Source organism: Eulemur rufifrons, chromosome 29 (genome assembly GCF_041146395.1).
Source record: "Eulemur rufifrons isolate Redbay chromosome 29, OSU_ERuf_1, whole genome shotgun sequence".
Lineage (NCBI taxonomy): Eukaryota > Metazoa > Chordata > Mammalia > Primates > Lemuridae > Eulemur > Eulemur rufifrons.
Window position 1 is genome coordinate 38,796,192 of NC_091011.1, and position 19,316 is coordinate 38,815,507.

A 19,316-nucleotide genomic window follows, 5' to 3' on the forward strand; every position below is an offset into this window, starting at 1 on the left:
CATTAGTTAGGATCAGGCTTCCTTTGTATTCTTTATCAACCTATAATCTTTCGATTGTTGCCTGTTTTTCACCAGTAAAGAAACAGTAATCCACACTAGTTTATCTCTGCTAATCACAGACTCACATAGCTAGGGCTCTGTGGGCATTTAATTCCCTCTTAGAGGCCTAACAGAGTGGAAAGTAAACAAAGACCAAATTTGCGACCTTCAACGTAGCTAATTTCCTCTGATGTCAGAATACTTAAACAGGCAGGACCTGGGAATTATTTGATCAAACCTGCTTTTAATCTAATGCATGCAGAAGGGCTGTGTCTGGAAGGCTCTGCAAAATGACAAGTGTCCCATGGGAGACTTATAGAAGGTTTCCTCTTTCAGAAACAGTAGCTTCCTCATTTTGAAGTCTTGTTTTGCTGCGTTGTTGGAGTAAAATTCATAAAAAGAAGTTTTCCTGCATTTAAAATTTTATTTTATTTGGCTGAAAATTGGTGACAGGATGGGAATAGTTTTCTTTGGCTTTCTCTTTGCTGAGTTTTTAATTGGCTAAATGCCTTGATACTATTTTAGCTTTACTAGGAAATGAATTAATAATAAAATATTATCATTGACAGAAAGGGAGAAAAAGAAAGGGTAAAGCATTATCTAACTTCACACACATTTTTCTATTACTACCAGTGTAAGAAAGTGAAAACACAAAGAACAAAAGACACAAGTCCATGTGGTTCCTTATTTAGATTATGAAAGGCATTTTTCTGCAGTAAGAATTAAGATGAATTGTTGTCAGGGATATTTTAAAGAAAGAATTCAGAGATATATAAACAATGTTACTGACTCAATTTGCTCTTTAATTTTACTCACAACTGTCTGTATACTTCAAAGTAGCATATTTTTGGCAAAGAGAAGTAAAGGGATAGAACTTCATACCTGAAATATGATTTTAATTTTAAGATTAGTTTTGTCAAATTTTATCCATGTAATTAGATAGCACTGTGAATACTTATAAAATTCTAATTCGGTTTTAAAGGCTATTAAAATACAGTAGACCTTAATTTGTCACAGATCAACATTTCTCACATCTTTATTGAGAATAGATTACTAAGTTAAAAACAACATTTAAAAAAGTGTCTAAGTGCATTTTGACAAGTACACATCTCAGCTGTCTTATGCTTTTCACATCTGATCACAAATACTGCTCCCCACATGAAGTAATTCAAAAGCCATAGCTCAAAAATAAATTATAAACACTGATGCTTTGTGTAAATACGCACTAAGAATAACATGCCACTGGATCTAGCATTTGACTCCTCGGGTGACAATGAATATCAATGCCTGTCATTTGTCATTCTGAAACCTGCCGGGTGATGATTCTTTCTATTGGTGTATCCTTCCAAACATATTTCATCGCACCATGTGCGCGAGAGTTTTTTAGGCAGGTATGTCGGAGCTGGGTGTCGCCTGGCTGCCCCCTCTCCCCTTTGCTTGCTCCCTCTCTCGCCCTCGCGCTCTCGCCTCCTCCTGCCTCCAGCCCCCTCTAGCTCCTTTGGGCTCACGCCCCCCTCCTCCCTCTCCAGCTGGCGAGGGCTGCGCTGCCTCCCAGACCTCGCGGACCTGCTCAGTCAGCTGGGGCCCCCTGCGGACGGCTGCCTCCCAAGCCTCTAGGACCTGCCATTCTGCGCGCAATGGCAGCGGCGGCAACATCCCCGCCGGCGGCGGCTGCGGCAGTGGCGGCGGCCACGGCCACCGCGGACGCTATTGTTCCCTCGTGTTAGACGCGCTCTCCCTCCTTCTCATCTGAAGCAAACAATAGCAGGAAAGAGCTTTGCTTTTCGTACTCTTTGGGAAGACGTTCCAAGAGCGAAGAAAAATTCCCTGCCGAGCGTGCTGCGTATCTGGACCCTGGAGCGGCTGTGGGCGGCATGGGGCCGCAAGCGAAGCGCTCGGCGCCCGGGAGCCGGGGCGCTGCGGGGCCGCGCCGGGGCGTCCTGCAGCTGCCGCTGCTGCCGCTGCTCCTGCTGCTGCTGCGCCCGGGCGCCTGCGGGGCTGCGGCGCAGGGCGAGGCGGAGGCGCCCACCCTCTATCTGTGGAGGACTGGTAAGTGGGACGGAGTTCTCCCTTCTTCCCATCTTCACATCTGGGGCCACATCGAGGAGCCTATGGGCTTCTGAAGGGACCGCGGTGCTGCTTGACGGCCCGATTATGCTGGGATCCTAAGGAAAAAAGTATGACTCCTAGGAAGCAAATAGGTCATGTCCGATGCTATTAGGAAAGAAAAGCATAACAACTAAGAGGCAACAGTGAGTCACGGGAATGATTTTTCTCTCGCAGCTCCGTAGTTAATGAGGGCAGCGCTGCACTTCCATAATGAAGTGCAGTATTTTTAACCTCTGGATTCTCGTTCTACTGGGAGTTTGTAAAATATATTTCTATCAAAGAGCAAGCAAACAGTTTAGCGCCGGTCTTTATTCCATCTTTAGGCAAGCAGTATGCTTGCTCACTGCCATGGTATTTGCGAATATAGAGTTGAATTTAAGTTTAGCTTTGTGATATGTGGGACACTCGGAAACAAGTCAAGTGAGGGCAATTCTAACAGTCACAGGCAAAGGGGGCTCCAGTGAGCCCGCCCGGGAAGATTATGTAAAGCTCAATTCTTAACGAGTGAATTGTGGGATTTTAAAAGTGTACATCTGTTAGGATATTTGGGTTTAAACTTTTCTTCCTTCCTTGAGAATTCTTTTGCTTTGTTCTTCAGCCACTCAACAAAAGCAGCAACTAACTGCTCTTCAGTACCTCCCGGCAAAGTGCTCAGTGGTTCTGGAGGGGCAGTGACAGGCAGGAAAACAATACCAAGACCTTCTCCTGCCGGCACGCTTTCTCGGTCCCCTAAAACACACTCAGAATTCCTCAACAGACGTGAAACTTCACATATTCATAGGAATAAAGTGAGAAAAGGTGATTCCTGTTGCATAGAGCTAGGAATAATTTAAGAGTAGCTTGGTCATTCCTAAACATTAAGTGAAGGATGTAGTAGAAAGGGAAAGTATGTATTTATCACAGGATTGCAAACAAGTTTCAGAACGTGGGTCTCTTTCCTGGCTTCATCCCATCTCTGCCCTCTGCTGAAGAGACAGATCACTGATATCCTGAATTTTTAAAGAAGTTGCATCTATCCAGCAACTTAATGAGGAGAATAAACAGAAATTTATTTAAAGCCAGAATACTTAATTTGCCTGAAAACACTGCATGAAGCACACACCACACACACACACACACATTTAGGAAAGCAAAATCATTCTTGCTAACACTTTAAATATTGGTTGATTAATGAATGCAGATGAAATCTAATTTATTTCAATTTAAAACAAAGAGTTGAAGATCATCTCTAATTTAGCCAAAGCCATAATTTTACTTTTCAAAAGCTCATTGTCTTAATGACAAACACTACCCAACTGTAATTTACCTTTAAGTGGTATTATTTGGATGCCTGGTAAGAGCTTTCTAGGTAAGTCAGTGTTGGATGAAATAGTATTATATTTGCCTACTGGAAATTTGTGCTACTAAAGTAACAAAAGCCAAGCAGTGATTCAGATGGAAAAGAGCCTCGGCACCATTCACTGTGTAGCATCTGAGGTGCCAATATATGCCAACATAAATGTGATGGTGGGAACACAAGCCGATAAACAGCTTAAAATAGTGGAATGCTCTCAGGAGCAAGGTTTTGGAGACCTTGCTTCTAGCTCTTGCCAGCTATAGGAACCTTGGCTGTTCACTTAACTTTTGACAGTCAGTTTTCTCAACTGCATATAAATGTGATGATACCTTCTCGTGACTGTGCACAGTGTTGTGAAAATCAAATGAGTGAGTTATGAGAAAGTATTTGGTAAACTTTAAAGTTATGGGCAAATATGAGCTCGTATGATGAGGATGATAATAATACCATTTTTATGGTGATCCTTGGTTTGGTGAAAAAAATAGTGAATTAAATTGGAGAGCAAGATAATGACCTCTTTATAATTTTTTTTTCTAGAGAGAAAAGAGACTTTACCATATCTGTAAAGAAGTTGAGAGTAGCTTTCTGAAGAACTAGGGAATATTTAAAGAAAATGGTATATTGCAAATCAAAATCTAGACATGACAGAATCATGAATGTTTATCACTTGATGAAAATAAAGAAGCAGGAAGGGAATTGGAAGAGAAAAGATAAGAGACACTCCAGGATGTCTATGCCAATATGCCAAGAGCCTGGTCTTGGTACAGAAGGTTATAAGGGATCACATTAATGATAAGATCACTGAATTAAAATAGTGTAGTGAAAGTTACACTGGATGAAGAGCTGGGATAGGAACTCTAACTATGTATGTTACAAACATGCTATAGAACTTGATAAAATAATGACTTTGGTTCTTGTTTCCTATTTTGTAATATTCTGTGACTAGAAAAGATCATATCTAAGGGCCTTTTCAACTCTAAAGTGCTTCACATGTATGAATAAACAAGCAAATGCATAATAAATATGCATATGTACACAAATATAGTGTATATACAGTTGACCATTGAATAATATGAGGGTTAGGAGTGCTGAAAAATCTACATATAACTTTTGATTCCTGGAAATCTTAACTACTAATAGCTAACTGTTAACTGGAAGCCTTACTGATAACATAAAGTTGATTAATACATATCTGTATGTTATATGTGTTATATACTGTATTCTTACAATAAAGTAAGCTAGAGAGAAGAAAATGTCATTACGAAAATTATAAGGAAGAGAAAATATATTTAATATTTATTATTAAATCATCATAAAGGTCATCATGTGCTTTATCCTCCTAGTCTTCACATTGAGTAAGCTGAGGAAGAGGAGGAAGAGGAGAGGCTGGTGTTGCTGTCTCAGGGGTGGCAGAGGGAGAAGAAAATTTGCATATAAGTGGACCTGTGCAGTTCAAACCATGTTGTTAAAGTGTCCACTGTATATATGTGTATATACATATAATGTATACATACATACACATAATGTATATGCCTTATAATACAAGGTATATAATGAAAACTTTATTAAATCAACTACAACAAAGAGTTATTGAGGACCTAAAATATGCAGTCACTGTGGTAGAGGCTGAATGAGATATTGCCATCCCTGCCCTCAGAAAACTCACAGTTGAACAATACTATAAATATACAACAATTACAACATGGCATACCATATACATGAACAGAACACTATCAGAAACACTTAAGAGCATATATAATAATAACTTTCATTGGGAGTTGGGAAGATGGGGAGGGAGGAGGGGAAGGGTACATACACATGAAATGGGTGCAGTGTGCAGCATCTGGGGGATGGACATGCTTGAAGCTCTGACTCCAGTGGGGCAAGGGCAATATACATAACCCAAACATTTGTGCTCCCGTAATATGTGGAAATAAAAACATATTTTAAAAAAAACACTATGAGAGCAGAGAGGTTATGCAGATGATAATTAATATTAATATTTGATCTGAGTCTTGAAGGATAAATTGGATTTTTACTGAGAGAGGAGTGGAAGGCCATTCTAAGCAGGGGGAAGAAAGAAAGTAATATTGAAAAGGCATGACAGCATTCCTAGATTCTGAAAGTACCTGTAGTACACTGTAGCTCAAGCCCAGGATGATTGGTAGGAATGAAAAGATTTAATGCCAGTGAGGTGAGTTGGGACCAGATTATAACTAAACTTTCAAACCATGGTAAGGATTTAACCTATAAACAGTTGATAGCCACTTTGAGCAGAAGAGTAACATATTGTTTGCCTACAATGGAGAGAGATGGAGCTAGAGGCTGGGAGGTCAGTAAAGTGAATGACTTATGAAAGACAAAAGCGAACAGAACTAAGACCATAGACTTTACAGTGGAGAGTAATTAGAGAAGGGCTTGAGGTCACATTGCTGAAGTGTTAGTTCAGGTCTGAATGCAGGAAATACAGTTTCTTCCATGGAAAATAGTAGCTAATGCCATGAAAGTCTCCATCATGCCTGTACCCAATAATTGAGGTAGAGGGTATAAAAGAAGGAAGAACAGATTTCTTAAGGTTGTAAAGAAGAATATCAACGTAATTAAGATATACTGAACTTGAGGTAGCAATGATCTCCTCAGATCAATGTATCTAATGGGAAAATTAGTAAATGGGTGGATGGTTTTGGAGAAAGAATTAGGATGAAGATAAGCTTAGAACTCAATAAATATATAATATTTCAAGGCATTGGAGTAGGAGGGATCATTAAAGAAAGGAAAATATTGAAAAGAGGAGCTGGGATACTTCACAGAGAATATTGATACTGAAAGTGCTGCAATAGGGAGAAACTAGTGAAAGAGGCTAAGTAAAGTGTGGTCAGAAAAGGTTCAAGGAAAATAGCAGAAGCCACTAAATGGAAAAAGGTATTTTATGAAGGGGATGATGGAAAAAATATATAAAAAATTTACAAAGGCTAGGAAAATGGTTGTAAACTATTTCAGAAAATATCAAGTATGATGAGGAATTGGTAAGATAATTAACTGTCTTGGGAAAGGACATTTTAGATAAAGTGGTAGAGATATAAACTTGATTGAATAATAAACAACATAATGGAAAAGAGATGGTGTCAATAAAGTAGAATAACCAAATGGCATGTAAGTCTCTCTACTGCACTGTTGTTTTGTAATAAAGAAAACCCCAAATTTAAGATATTGAAAAATGTTTGTTAAAATATAAAGTTAAATTTTCCCATAGTTTTGTATCACAGTCATTTGAAAGGTAACTTTGTATGAATAATTGGAAAACGTAATTCACATACACAGAGCTATAGTACTTATATTATTGGAAGATGAATAACTGCTGTTACTGATAAGTATTATTTTGCACTTTTTATTATTCTAGCATATGATATTGTTTCTATAATAGTTATAGTTAATTATAGTCACCTGGCAATTCCAAATTAAGCATGTCAATGGGATGAGCAAAATGTGATTGACTTAGCATTAGTCAGACAAAAAAATATTGAATACATTAACTTTTATCAACTTCCGTCATAGAGATATATTTTCAAAAATGTCTTAATGAGGTGATTGAATTTATTTTTATATTAATGAAATTACATTGAAATCCAAAAAAACATGTACATACTTGCCATTTTTCAAGATTCAAGTGATAAGGTATTTATAGGTGTGAATTTTCTCTGAAGGAGAACACTTTTCACATTAAACAGTTTTGAGCTAGGCTTATCCAATGTAAGAGAATACTATTGACAGTCATTCTGTCCTTTATGCATTTAATTGCATTAAAATTATACCTGTGTTCTTTAAGATAAAAATAAATGCTATCCTTTCCTTTTTCTTTCTTGTACTTTTAGTACTTATTAATATTAGTCTGAATATAAAATATTCAGTACTGAATAAGTACTAATAGTACTTATTAATATTAGTCTGAATATAAAATATTCTGTAATGTGTATGAAAAAATATCTAAATTCTACCAATCTGTAAGTAACAAAGGAGAGAGAGGTATTATTCCAGGTAGTCATAACACGAGGTGGCATCCTCCTAACACAAGTGTTTTGAACTTCAGTTCTTAGGACTTGCCTTTATTTGGAATGTGATACAGTTTGCTCATTAAATGAAGAAGAAGGATGAAATAGAGTGGACAGAGCATAGGCATCAGTGTCAGTCAATCCAGGGCAACTATCAGTAAATGATAGTTTTTATTACTACTATTATTCTATTAAATGGCTGTTTAATTTTATGGTCTTGAGTAAGTCCAGTAATGTGCATTAGTTTTCTCTTAAGCATCTTTTCTTTTTTTTTCTTCAGTAAATGCACTAGAAATTACAAATTGATACAGTTAACCAGAGTGCTAGGTACTCCAAGTTATAAGGGTGGCATCATCATAGAATGGAAAGTACATGGACTTTGGAATCAAACTACTGTTTAACACATTAACTGCCATGTGAGTTGTATTTAACTCACAGTAGTCTTGAGTCCGGGCCTTGTTGAAGCATATGTAACTCACATGTCTCTTCTCCGTGGGAGCCACATGAACTATTTTTCAAGTTGCTTATAACTCACACACAGAAAACAATAAAAAATAACAAATTTTTCATTAAATTAGAAAGGATAGTTTCGTTTTCTAAGTTTTCATTCTATTTTCATAATAAAACATCATGGCCCCAAGGAAAAAAAAATTTTTTTCTAGTGTGGCAGTCAGTGTGTTAAATCTTACCTCTACCTGACTAGTTAAGTTAGTTAAACTCTCTGGCTTTGTTTTTCACCTTAGAATGGTGACAGATATTCTGATGTAAGAGGGCATTTATGAAGTTTTAATAGGCATTATGTAGAAAGTATGTAATACAGTGCCCAAAATATAGCAGGCATTTAAAAAATGTTAGTTTTCTTCCCATTCTTTATCTTTTCTTCCCCTAAAAGTGACATAACTTGCAGAAATTCTACTGGTTTAATACATTTATCCCTCTTCTCCAAATAAAGGGCACCATGAAAGACAAATAAAACAAGTGTACATAGAGAAATTATTTTATTATGGGCTTATCTTTTTTATTAGTTTGGTACTTATATGTAGACAGCATTTACCAAAGACCATACAAATATTTTGAACACCAAATTTAGAGTGAATTATGTAAATTGAACTTTTTATACTTCATTTTGTTATTGTGTCTCAGAGGATTTATCAAGAATCTGAGATTCTACATTCTTGAAATTAACATTGTCACCTATTACTTCTAAATTAAATGCTTTCACAGTAGAGTTGTTTGCATTTTATGCATTATTTTTCTTTACTTCGTAAGTGATTATTTAAATACATTTTTAAAAACACTACAGTTTATCTTGTCTTTTGTCCCTTCTTTCTTAGGGTACATAGCACAATTAGTGCTCAGAATTCATTAAGACTGTATTGATTACTTGGATCAAATGCTCAGGTGGCTTTCTGAAGCTTTACTATTCCAATGGACTGGGATAACTCTGGTCATTCCTTATGGAAATTATACATATAGCTACCTGGTTTGCAAAATGATGGAACCCCCAATCAGGGCTGGGATTAAGAGTACTATAGGGTTGCACATCACCCAGATTTTGTTCAATCCATTATTCCTATTTAGAGAGCTGCCCTGATTGATAGTGGGATGAGTTGCTGACATTCTGACTAGGGTATTGGCAAAGTATGATTGTGATTTGGATCCTTTTAGGAGGAAATTAAGTCTGTCAACCTCTGATGTGAGTTAGAATAGTGACATTGGATAGTGGAGTCTCTCTGAAAAGGGAAGATTGGAAGTCCCTCTGTCTAGTACATATATAGAACATGCTCTCTTAAAATTAGTATAAAGGCACGTTAGAGTGCCTCTTAATGAAAGAAGCACTGGGGAAGTGACATTTGAGAAAATACATCTTTCCTATCCTAAGAACAGTGTAGAGTATGAATTAGAGGTGCCAATGAGTCATAGGGTAGAGATTTTTTTTCCAATTTTCTTCATCAGAACTTTACACTGACAGTTTAGAATGCATTAAAATGACAACAAATGAAAAAAATGCATTTAGTTTTCATGTACCCAAGTAGTAAGAAAGTTTATATTTATAGGAAGTGATATAACTATTAAAAGCATATTGGTAAAGGGTGGCAGAAGCATGACAATACTTAGAACAATGATACCAAAAGATAACCTATCTATTATTTTTAATGCTTAATTGGATCTCACCAAGGGGATGCTGTTGACTTCCAGAAGAAGTACTGAGCTAATTGATATTTTGTATAGTTTTGTATATGAAACCAATCTTTGGGCTATCATTTCTATTGGTTCTATATTATTGTATCAAAGTTATAGTATAGGAAAATAAAGCAAATAAGGGCAGATGGGGAAAAACACCAATGTGCTCCTTTATGTGGACAGTAATTTTCAAATGGCACATGCAATAAGGTAATATGGAGGGAGGCTCTAAGTCACAGGAGACATCAGAGACAGTCCTTATTGGAGTTACATTAGTAAGTTCAGGAAAAGCTATACAAGATTGCTAAAACTTAGAAAGTGAGACGTTGTAATAGAGAAAAAATAAGGAGGGAAAAGAGAAAGGCAAATGATCTGCATTCTTTTAAAATTATTTTTAATAGACTATTTTTTGAGCGGTGTTTGGTTTATAAATTAACCAGAAAGTACAGAGTTATGTCTCCCATCTTCCTTGTAGTTTCCCCCATTATTAAAATCTTGCATTAATGTGGTACATTTGTTACAATTGATGAATCAATATTGTTATATAATTATTAATTAAAGTCCATGGTTTACATTAAGGTTTACTCTTTGTGTTTTATACTCTATGGGTTTTGACAAATATATGAAGGCATGTATCCACCATTATAGTATTACATACAATAATTTTGCTGCCCTAAAAATTACCTGTGCTCCACCTGTTTATCCCTCCCTCCTTCTCTCCCCCCGAATCCCTAGCAACCACTTACCTTTTTACTGTTTTCTTGCTTGTTCTTTTTTGAGAATGTCATATAGTTGGAATCATACCATATGTGGCCTTTTCAGATAGGCTTCTTCCACTTAACAGTAAGCATTTACGTTTCCTCCATGTCTTTGTATGATCTGATAGCTCATTTCTTTTTAGTGCTGAATAATATTCCATTGTATGGATATACCACAGTTTGTTTATGTATTCATTTATTGAAGGGCATCTTGGTTGATTCCAAATTTTGGCAGTTATGAATATTCATGTGCAGATTTTTGTATGGATGTAAGTTTTTATCTCATTTGAATAAATACCAAGGAGCACATTGCAAGATCACAGGACAAGAGTAGGCTTAGTTTTACAAGAAACTGGCAAACCATCTTCCAAAGTGGCTATACCATTTTGCATTCTTGCCAGCAGTGAATGAGAGTTCCTGTTGTTCCACATCCTTACCAACATTTGGTTTTGTCAGTGTTTTTTTATTTTTGCCATTTTAATGGGTTCATAGTGGTATCTCATCTTAATTTGCCATTCCCTAATGACATATGATGTTGAGCATCATCTTTTTCATTTGCTTTTCATTTGTAGATCTTCTTTGGTGAGAGATCTGCATTTTTTAATCATATGAATAAGAGTAGCAAGAACAGGTGGAACTCTTAGATGGCAGACTTTAATGTCTCAGTCTAGCCTATGTTGCACACATTCTGCTTCTTGTTGCCCTGATAATATGACCCACACTGAAGACAGTTGTTCTATAATGAGAAAAAACACATGGCAGTTTAGTAAAGAATAAATAAATGAAGGGACCTACACTTAGTTTATTCTACCTTGAAGGGAACACCCTGGAAGTGATGAATGATATATAGAATTGGAAGAAAATGGGCTGATATAATAAAGGTGTTAAGTTAAGCCCAAGAGCTTGTGAAATTTTCAATTATAATACTCACTTCCTCTATCTCTAGCTGACTCTGGTATGGTTAATAAATCATGCATATCTACTTTTTCTTGTGCTGCATGGAGGAAGCCATGGGCTAGGGAAAAGTGGACATGCTATATCCTCCTGAACTTCTGGGGAACAGTGGAGGTCCACTGTGCTGAAGCCCTAGTAAGTTAACCTAGGAGCCATGCTGAAAAGGCAGTCTGCTACTTAGATTGCTCCCACAGACCTTCCCATCAATACAAAGTGTTGAGCACTCCCAGAAAGGAGGTAGTAAAACAATGACTCAGAAGTGGATAGTTTGTGTGCATAAGGATATAAATACAGCACAATACTAAAGTATCTAATTGAGACCTATAGAACTTAATGGAAAATTAAATTTACCAAGCAAATGTATCGGGTGGAGACATTGATTATGTAGCTGAGATAATTTAACTTACGGAATATGGCCAATGCAGGGCTTTCTAATTTTGCTGTGCACTCAGTAAAATGTTTTTCCTTGGACCATTATACTACTACCAATAATGGGACATTGTGAGCATTGTAGATGGATGGTTTTGCAGGTATGTTCTATAATGTACCTGGTAAGGAGCAATATCAGAACACAAATAGTTTACACTATTTAAAGATTATTTTTATTTTCTCTACCAAAATCAGAGTGCAACTGAAATGTCGCAGAGGTCCACTGTATTCAGGTACTCCTTTTGACAGCAAAAGAGATTAGTTTCAAATAATTGAATGTGTAGATTGGAATGAATGAAACACTAATCATTAAGTAGTTAAATAAATATATTTGTGTGTGTGTTTTCCTGTGTGTGTGTATGTGTGTAATAAATAAAGTGAGATGTTCAAGAGCAAATTTTTGAGTTAGACAGACATGAATCTTGACCTAATTTTGTGATTTATTAAGAACATGATCTCTTATCTCTCTTTCTATCTCTTATTCCTCAGCCATACCATTGGTATGATATTAGTGTCGACCTCTCCAGATTACTTTAAACATAACTTGAGACAAACTTATAGAGCACTTACATGGTGCCTGGCACAAATCAGTGCTCAGTAAATGTTATCTCCTACTTGGGTGTGATCCTGGTATGAACTGCTAAGTCCACCTTCCTGGGAAAGTCTATCTCCTAGATCTATCTGCATCCTTTCCTTCCATATTTGATTATTCTTCTTGCTGGAATCTGCACATGCATCTCAAGCTTCTCTACATCTTACATTGCTCATTTTTCTACTTGCTGTCGGAATCAACAGCATAATTGCAAAGCTCTCAGCCTGGCTATTTGCAAGGTTGTTCAAAGTATGGTTTTTAAATACGGAGACATTCTGCCTCAGTGTTTTATTTTTACTGGTGATTGTGCGTATCTTTGCCATGCAGGCAATGCTGGAGGTGTGATTCTTTAAGTGGGCCTGTGTGTTCCAAAACTGCTTTGCATGGAAACACCTGAGAATATTCTTGGCAAGACTTTCCTGCTCTGTGATGCTGTGAGTGGAAGGGTGTAGGAAATATACAGAGAATGATGAGATTTCTTTCCCGAAACTCCTCTTTTAAGGGCATTATATATGTATGTCATATATATGACTATCCTACTTACAAACCTCAATATATGTAGCTCAAAATCTTGAGAGAAACTACACTTCTAGCTTGGAGGAGAAATAGCTACTCAGCTGTTTCATGCCCATTACAACTTTGTTTATCTATACAGTCTCTAAAATTTATGAAGCATTTGCAAACTTGTGATAGAATTGCAATCATAATTTGAAACACCATTACAAGTATAATCACACACATATACATATATACATACCTAGATGCATAAATATATACATGCACATGCAAATAACACAATAATTCATGGCTAAATTACCACACAGGACTTCATAATTTATCCAATATTGTGAAAGTTATACCTCCTGAAATGTGTTTTATACGTGGTATTTATAGTAGTGACTTTTAAAAATCTGTGCAATTATAAATACTTTTTACTAAAATACTAATTATAGAAAATTTATGTTAAAATTTCAAGTTTTGTGCCAATCTTATGTTCACAAAGGACCTACTCCTATTAAAGCTCTTACGACACAAGTTATTGCAATAACTTCCATTAACTTATAACTTTTATTTTAAAATCTTTTTATGTCTAACCATCTTCCTGTGTTTGCCACTCCAGTTCCTGTACAGTGTCTTCAAATTGCAATGCCTACACAAATTTCTAAGAAGCACTTTTCTTCTAACAGCATCTGCCTGCTACCATTTCCATGAACACTATTTATATTAAACAATACTTGCAAATAGTTTATATTGAGTATGGCATCATTAAGGCAGTACTGATAACAGACCTAGGTGGAATAATATAGATTTTATATATATATAATGTGATATATTGCATTGTACAACTACTTCAGGAGACTCTGTTCACAGTCTGAATTAGATGGCCTTTTTATTTGTCAGTTTGTGTTGATCAAGTTCAACTGGGTAAAAATGGCAGGTGTTCAGTGCCTATTTTATGGCAGGTTCTGTGCCAGGTGCAGGGGAGCAAACATGAATAGCTCATGAGCCAGTCCCTCTTGGAGTGCCTTATCGCATGAAAACAAGTAATTTTAGGGATTAGTGAACTTACTGCAAACATAGAAGCATATATAGATGTAAAACAAAGGAGGGGGTGATTCTGTTGCAAAAGAAGACAGGGAAGGAAAGCTTTCATAAAACATAAATTTGAAAAATAGGTCAAAGGCTGTAGAGAGACAGAATTCCAGGCAGAGAAGAAGCAAATGGGAAGAGATTAAGTGGAATGTGTCAACAGATAAAAAGAAGTTTGGAGGCATAAGAGGTAGGGAATGAGTTGGAGTGGGAAGAAGGAGGGGTACGTGTTTGGAGAAGAAAGGAATAGATGGACGACACGAGCCCACCCATGATAATAAGGAGCTTGGCCTTTGCTTGCTGTTGTCTGATTCATGGAATCTAGAAGCCCAGATCTATTTGGATTTACAAAACATTGCCAAGAATGAAAGAATGTATTTGCAAATGTTAAGCCAAATGTGAATTTATGAGTTTTATGATTGTTCCTCTAAATGAACTATTATAAATCTCCTTGCAAACTTTCCAAGAGAAATGCTGTCTTAGGTAATGTTAATTAAACATAGTTATTTCAATAGTGTAGCATCCTTTCAGTTTTATTAATAAGGGTGATTTAGTATTTCATTTTTTCCTCTACAGTTTTGATTAGACCAGTATTAAAATGAATGAAGCTTAAATCTCTATACTATTTTTCTGGTGGCGTCAGTGACAGAGAATATAAATGACCGAAGTGGACCAGGACTGATACAAAGGCTGGCTATGCTCAATTCTTCTCTGCTGTGGACTTGGTTAATTTGAGAAGCAACACTGCTCCCTTACCCTGGTGCAGACTCATCATTTGCCATCAGTTAGAGATGGGGTTCCAATAACAAAAAAATAATCTCATAAGGCACAACACTGTTGGCCAAATATAACATCTAGTGGATCAAAATTGGATTATGCGTCACTAGTCAATAGCCTTTGCCTTTGACAATCATATCAGGCCTTCAAAAATGTGAAGCTTAAAAATGAGGGTGGAAAGAAATTTAAAAGATTATTTTTCTGAGTTTTAGAGAATGACTACATGAGAGTATATGGATCATCACATTCAAATTAAGGTGCCTAAATAACCATATTTCCAGCCAACATCAACATTTCTGTGCACACTGTGCTTCATTAGTTCTCATTAGTTCACAGGCCCTGTGGAGTGAGAGGAGTGATCAGGATCAAGGCATCTGCTGCCCCTGAGCTCGCACATATAATCACAGAAATGCAGCAGAGATCACAGGGTTCAATCGCTCTATAAAACAGCTTCTTCTGACAGTTGGCCGCGGTGACTGCATATCTCTAATGGGAGAGTCATCAAAATGGATTTGGATTTATGGAATCAAATAATTCATAAGAAAAGCTTTGACTACTGCTAAGATACATTTCTCTCCCTGTCTCTAACTGCAAGATTTAATGTAACTTCTTCAGTTGCCTTGGCTTGTTTTATAAGAGAACTGGCTTTGAACTGCATCGGCTGTGAAAGTTCCGCTAGAAGAGAATAAATATCACAGAGCAGACAAGGTGGTCAAGCACTGCAGAACCATGAACATCATGATTTTCTAAATCATGATGAAAGTTTTCAGAGTTCTCAAGATCATGTTTCTTGAAGTAATTTTCTACCTTGGTGGCATCATTTAAAAATAATTTGAGTATTTTATGAAAATTGTAAAAATTAGAGGAAAAAGTAACTCTTGTGCCATGTTATAATGGATGAGATGAAGCTCTTTTGTTGGCCTATGCAACATACATGGGATTGCTATCACGGAGCCATTCTATTAACAGCTCTATTGGATATAATTCACATACCATGCAATCACCCATTTAAAATGTACAATTCAGTGGTTTTTAGTATATTCACAGAGTTGTGCATCCATCATGACAATCAATTCTAGAACATTTTCATTACCCCAAAAAGAAATCCTGCATCTCTTAACCATCACCTCATGGCTTAGGCAAATGCTAATGTACTTCCTGTCTCTGTAGACTTGCTTATTCTGGACATTTCATATAAATGAAATCATACCTTGTATGGTCCTTTGTGACTTGCATGTTTTACTTAGCATAATGTTTTCAAGGTTCATCTATGTTGCAGCATGTATCAGTACTTCATTTCTTTTTATTACATGGTATAAATATACAACATTTTGTTTATTCATTGGTTGATGGATTTTTTTTGGCAATTATGAATAATGCTGCTGGGAGCATTCATGCTCAAGATGTATATCTTGGTATCTTTTATGCTATGATAGACACAAAATGAAAATTTTCTATAAAGTACTTTATACTTCAAATACTTGGATCGAAGAAACCAAGATTAAGGAAAATATTCTTTAGCTATGTGAAAAGTAAGCTTCAAAGATTTAAATTAGCATTATATGGTGTAAACAATAGGCAATAATATAAATTTGGATTTAATACTTTCATACAAACATAGGGAGACACAGTAAAAGATTACAGATTTGTGTCTTGATAAATATTTTGACTATGTGATATCTTGACTAAACACTTGACAATGTTCTTGAGATTTTACCATTTACTTTCATAGCTTTCTTCAATTGTGTGACATAAATAATAACATTTTATCTAAAAAATCCATTTCCCTATAATCAAATATAAACATATTCTTAAATGGTAAGATTCATTGCTTCATTGTGCAATGAATCTTACCATTTAAAAGTATAAAGTGCTGCTTCAAGTCATAACTCAATATTCAGTTTCAGTATATTGATATTTTCTTTTTTATTCCTTTTTTAAAAGAGTTGTATAGATTTTTACTGTGGATTTTCTTGAAAGTATAACACAGGAGTTTAAACTGAACACCATATAACACAGCATCCTAAATCCTTCCTTACCTGTATATCTTCCAAAATACCCCACAATGTATGTATACCCTCTCTCCCTCTCTCTCTCCTTTTCTCTCTCTTTCTCTCTCTCTCTCTCACACACACACACACACACACACACGCGTGCGCGCGCCATCTCCTCTCCCTCTCCTATGTAGTCTCAGGTTTCTTTCACTCTCTCCTCAAAGTTCTTTCATTGTGTTCATCTCTTCTTTTTCTTCTCTCCCAACTCCCTTGTTTGACCACCTGTGTTGTGTTTCGGTATAATATTTCAGTCTAACTTGAATCTTAGGGCATCTTTTTCAAGTATGTAAACTGATTTAATTTCACGAATAGGAATATCATCCACAATAGAAATGCTGACTTTTGCAGTGTCCTTTACAGGGAGACTTGCATTCCAGCTGTGGTTTTCCTTTTCTTTTCTTCCCAGAAAGAGACCATGTGAAAACCTGCCAGCATCATTTTATTTGTCTGCAGGCAGCTAAACTAAAATATTCAGTGCGGACTGCTATATGGGATACAGCTGGGAAATGAGCTAAAACTTATTATTACAGGTAAAAGAACTAGTGTAAATTTATTCAAATGAAATCCTTTGCAAGCATTACAGTAAATAGGCTTTGGAAACATTCTCATCCTGTCTCTTGTACTTTAAAAATGATTTTTCTGAAGATACTATGTATCTTGGGGCAGGTGATGAAAGAGATGAAAATTAGGACTGTCAGTATTCAAAGATTTATATGGTAGGTTTCTCTTATCACCAGTGCAATAGGGTTTTTAATTTGCATTCAGATCTATGCTTGGCTTTTCCTAAATATTGGACCAATGTCAAAAGTCTCTTGACAGGGTAGATGACTAGCTACTCCTAAATGCATGATGAGCACATAAAGCATTTTATTCCTTAGGTATAAGGGTAGCCATTTTACTCCAGAGAAAAACTTGAAGTATTCTTTGCTTTTTCAGGTCTTTACATAACTTTTGTAACAGTGCATGTCTTTGTTTTAAGGGGGTGTGTGTGTGTGTATGTGTGTGTGTTTGATAATTTTGTTAGTTAATGTGTACAGGAAATTTGTTTTCTTAATCAAAGTCTGGTTAATGGACAGAAGAGACATTACACACAAATCACCAAGTTTTAAAATATTATAAACCAATAAAATGTACTTAACACTAACATCATATGCCACATAATTTAATCTCTAGTTTATTGTGATGCAGAAATGTCTTTAGAAGTTTGAAGCACACCAGAGTCTTCATTATGAACAAAAATTTATTGCTGTAATAGAACTGTGAGGAAGTTGTGGGGAAAATTTTTAGTTGGTAGACGGCTGAATTAAACCAGATTTGAAGAGTCTTTTAGTCTTTCTAATTTAATTTTATACTTTTAAGGCATATTTAAAAGTATTTTTCTGGATAATTTTCCACATTCAAAAATTTACAGAGACTTATGCCATTCTACTCACTTCTACATCTCTGAGAGCTGAAATTAAACCAATGTTAGGCTGCACTAATATCTCCAGTGATTTTGCCTATCTGTAAATTTGTATGGTATTTCTCTTTTTGTTTGTTGCATCATATTTATGCATCTAAAATGGAAAGACAAATTTGAGGTAAAGGCAAAGTGTTTACTATTTTTGCTTTCAAGCAAAGCTAGTCTCTTTCCCACCTCCAGGTTTTATCTATTACAAACATATTAGTGATATCAGCATTAGGGGTTGTGCCTTCTAAGCCCCTCTGAGCCCCTCTATTTACTGTGCATTTTACTGAAGTCTGGGATAGATACTATTCTAGTTATGGGGAAATATAGACACATGTGATTGGAGCCTTCACTGAACTCCTATTTTTGAAGGAGATGCAGATACCTAACCACCACAAATCAAGTTAATTGGGGCTATCAGTGAAGGGGAATGGTCAATTCTTCTGGGCTGGGGAAGAGTAAGGGCCAAGAAAGTCCTGACAATTACGTTTGTGCTGCGTCCCAAAGGATGTACAAACTCTGAGAGATGAGAGATGAAAGGACATCATATGGTGAAGGCACAAAGACGTACCTATCTGAATGTCTTTTGCATTCTGGATAGCTCTTCCCCTACCCCGTAAACCCTACAACAGCTCCGGATTGGTATTCTCAGCAACCTCAGTAATCCTTGCCAGTTTTATCTCTTGTTCTTCCTAAACCTGCCAGCTTTAAGCTAAGAGCTACAGTTTCCACTTGGTTTCTACTTCATTGTTCAGTCTCCTACAATGTTTCCATGGGATCGTCTTCTTGAATTCCAAATGCTGACTTTGTTGCTGGCCCACGTTCCTGAGTTTCACGCTGTTTAACCAAATGGTCAGTATGTTAAATTTTCTTGTCAACTCCACTATTCCAGAAACTTCACCTTCAACAAGAGCCCAGAAATATTGAGTAACTAAAATTGAATATTAGATACAACTTTCAGCTATATTTACCTTGAATCATGTATCCCACCATTTATG

The 19,316-nt window shown here is 36.2% G+C and overlaps 1 protein-coding gene across 1 annotated transcript in view; it reads left to right on the forward strand.

Annotated features, from left to right (window-relative positions):
* Positions 1 to 1,913: 1,913 nt before the first annotated feature.
* THSD7A (thrombospondin type 1 domain containing 7A) overlaps positions 1,914 to 19,316 on the forward strand; it is a 400,790-nt gene continuing 383,387 nt past the window's right edge. Inside the window, exon 1 of the mRNA XM_069462088.1 lies at positions 1,914 to 2,088. Coding sequence (XP_069318189.1) covers positions 1,914 to 2,088 — 175 coding nt within the window. The remainder of the gene's footprint in view (positions 2,089 to 19,316) is intronic.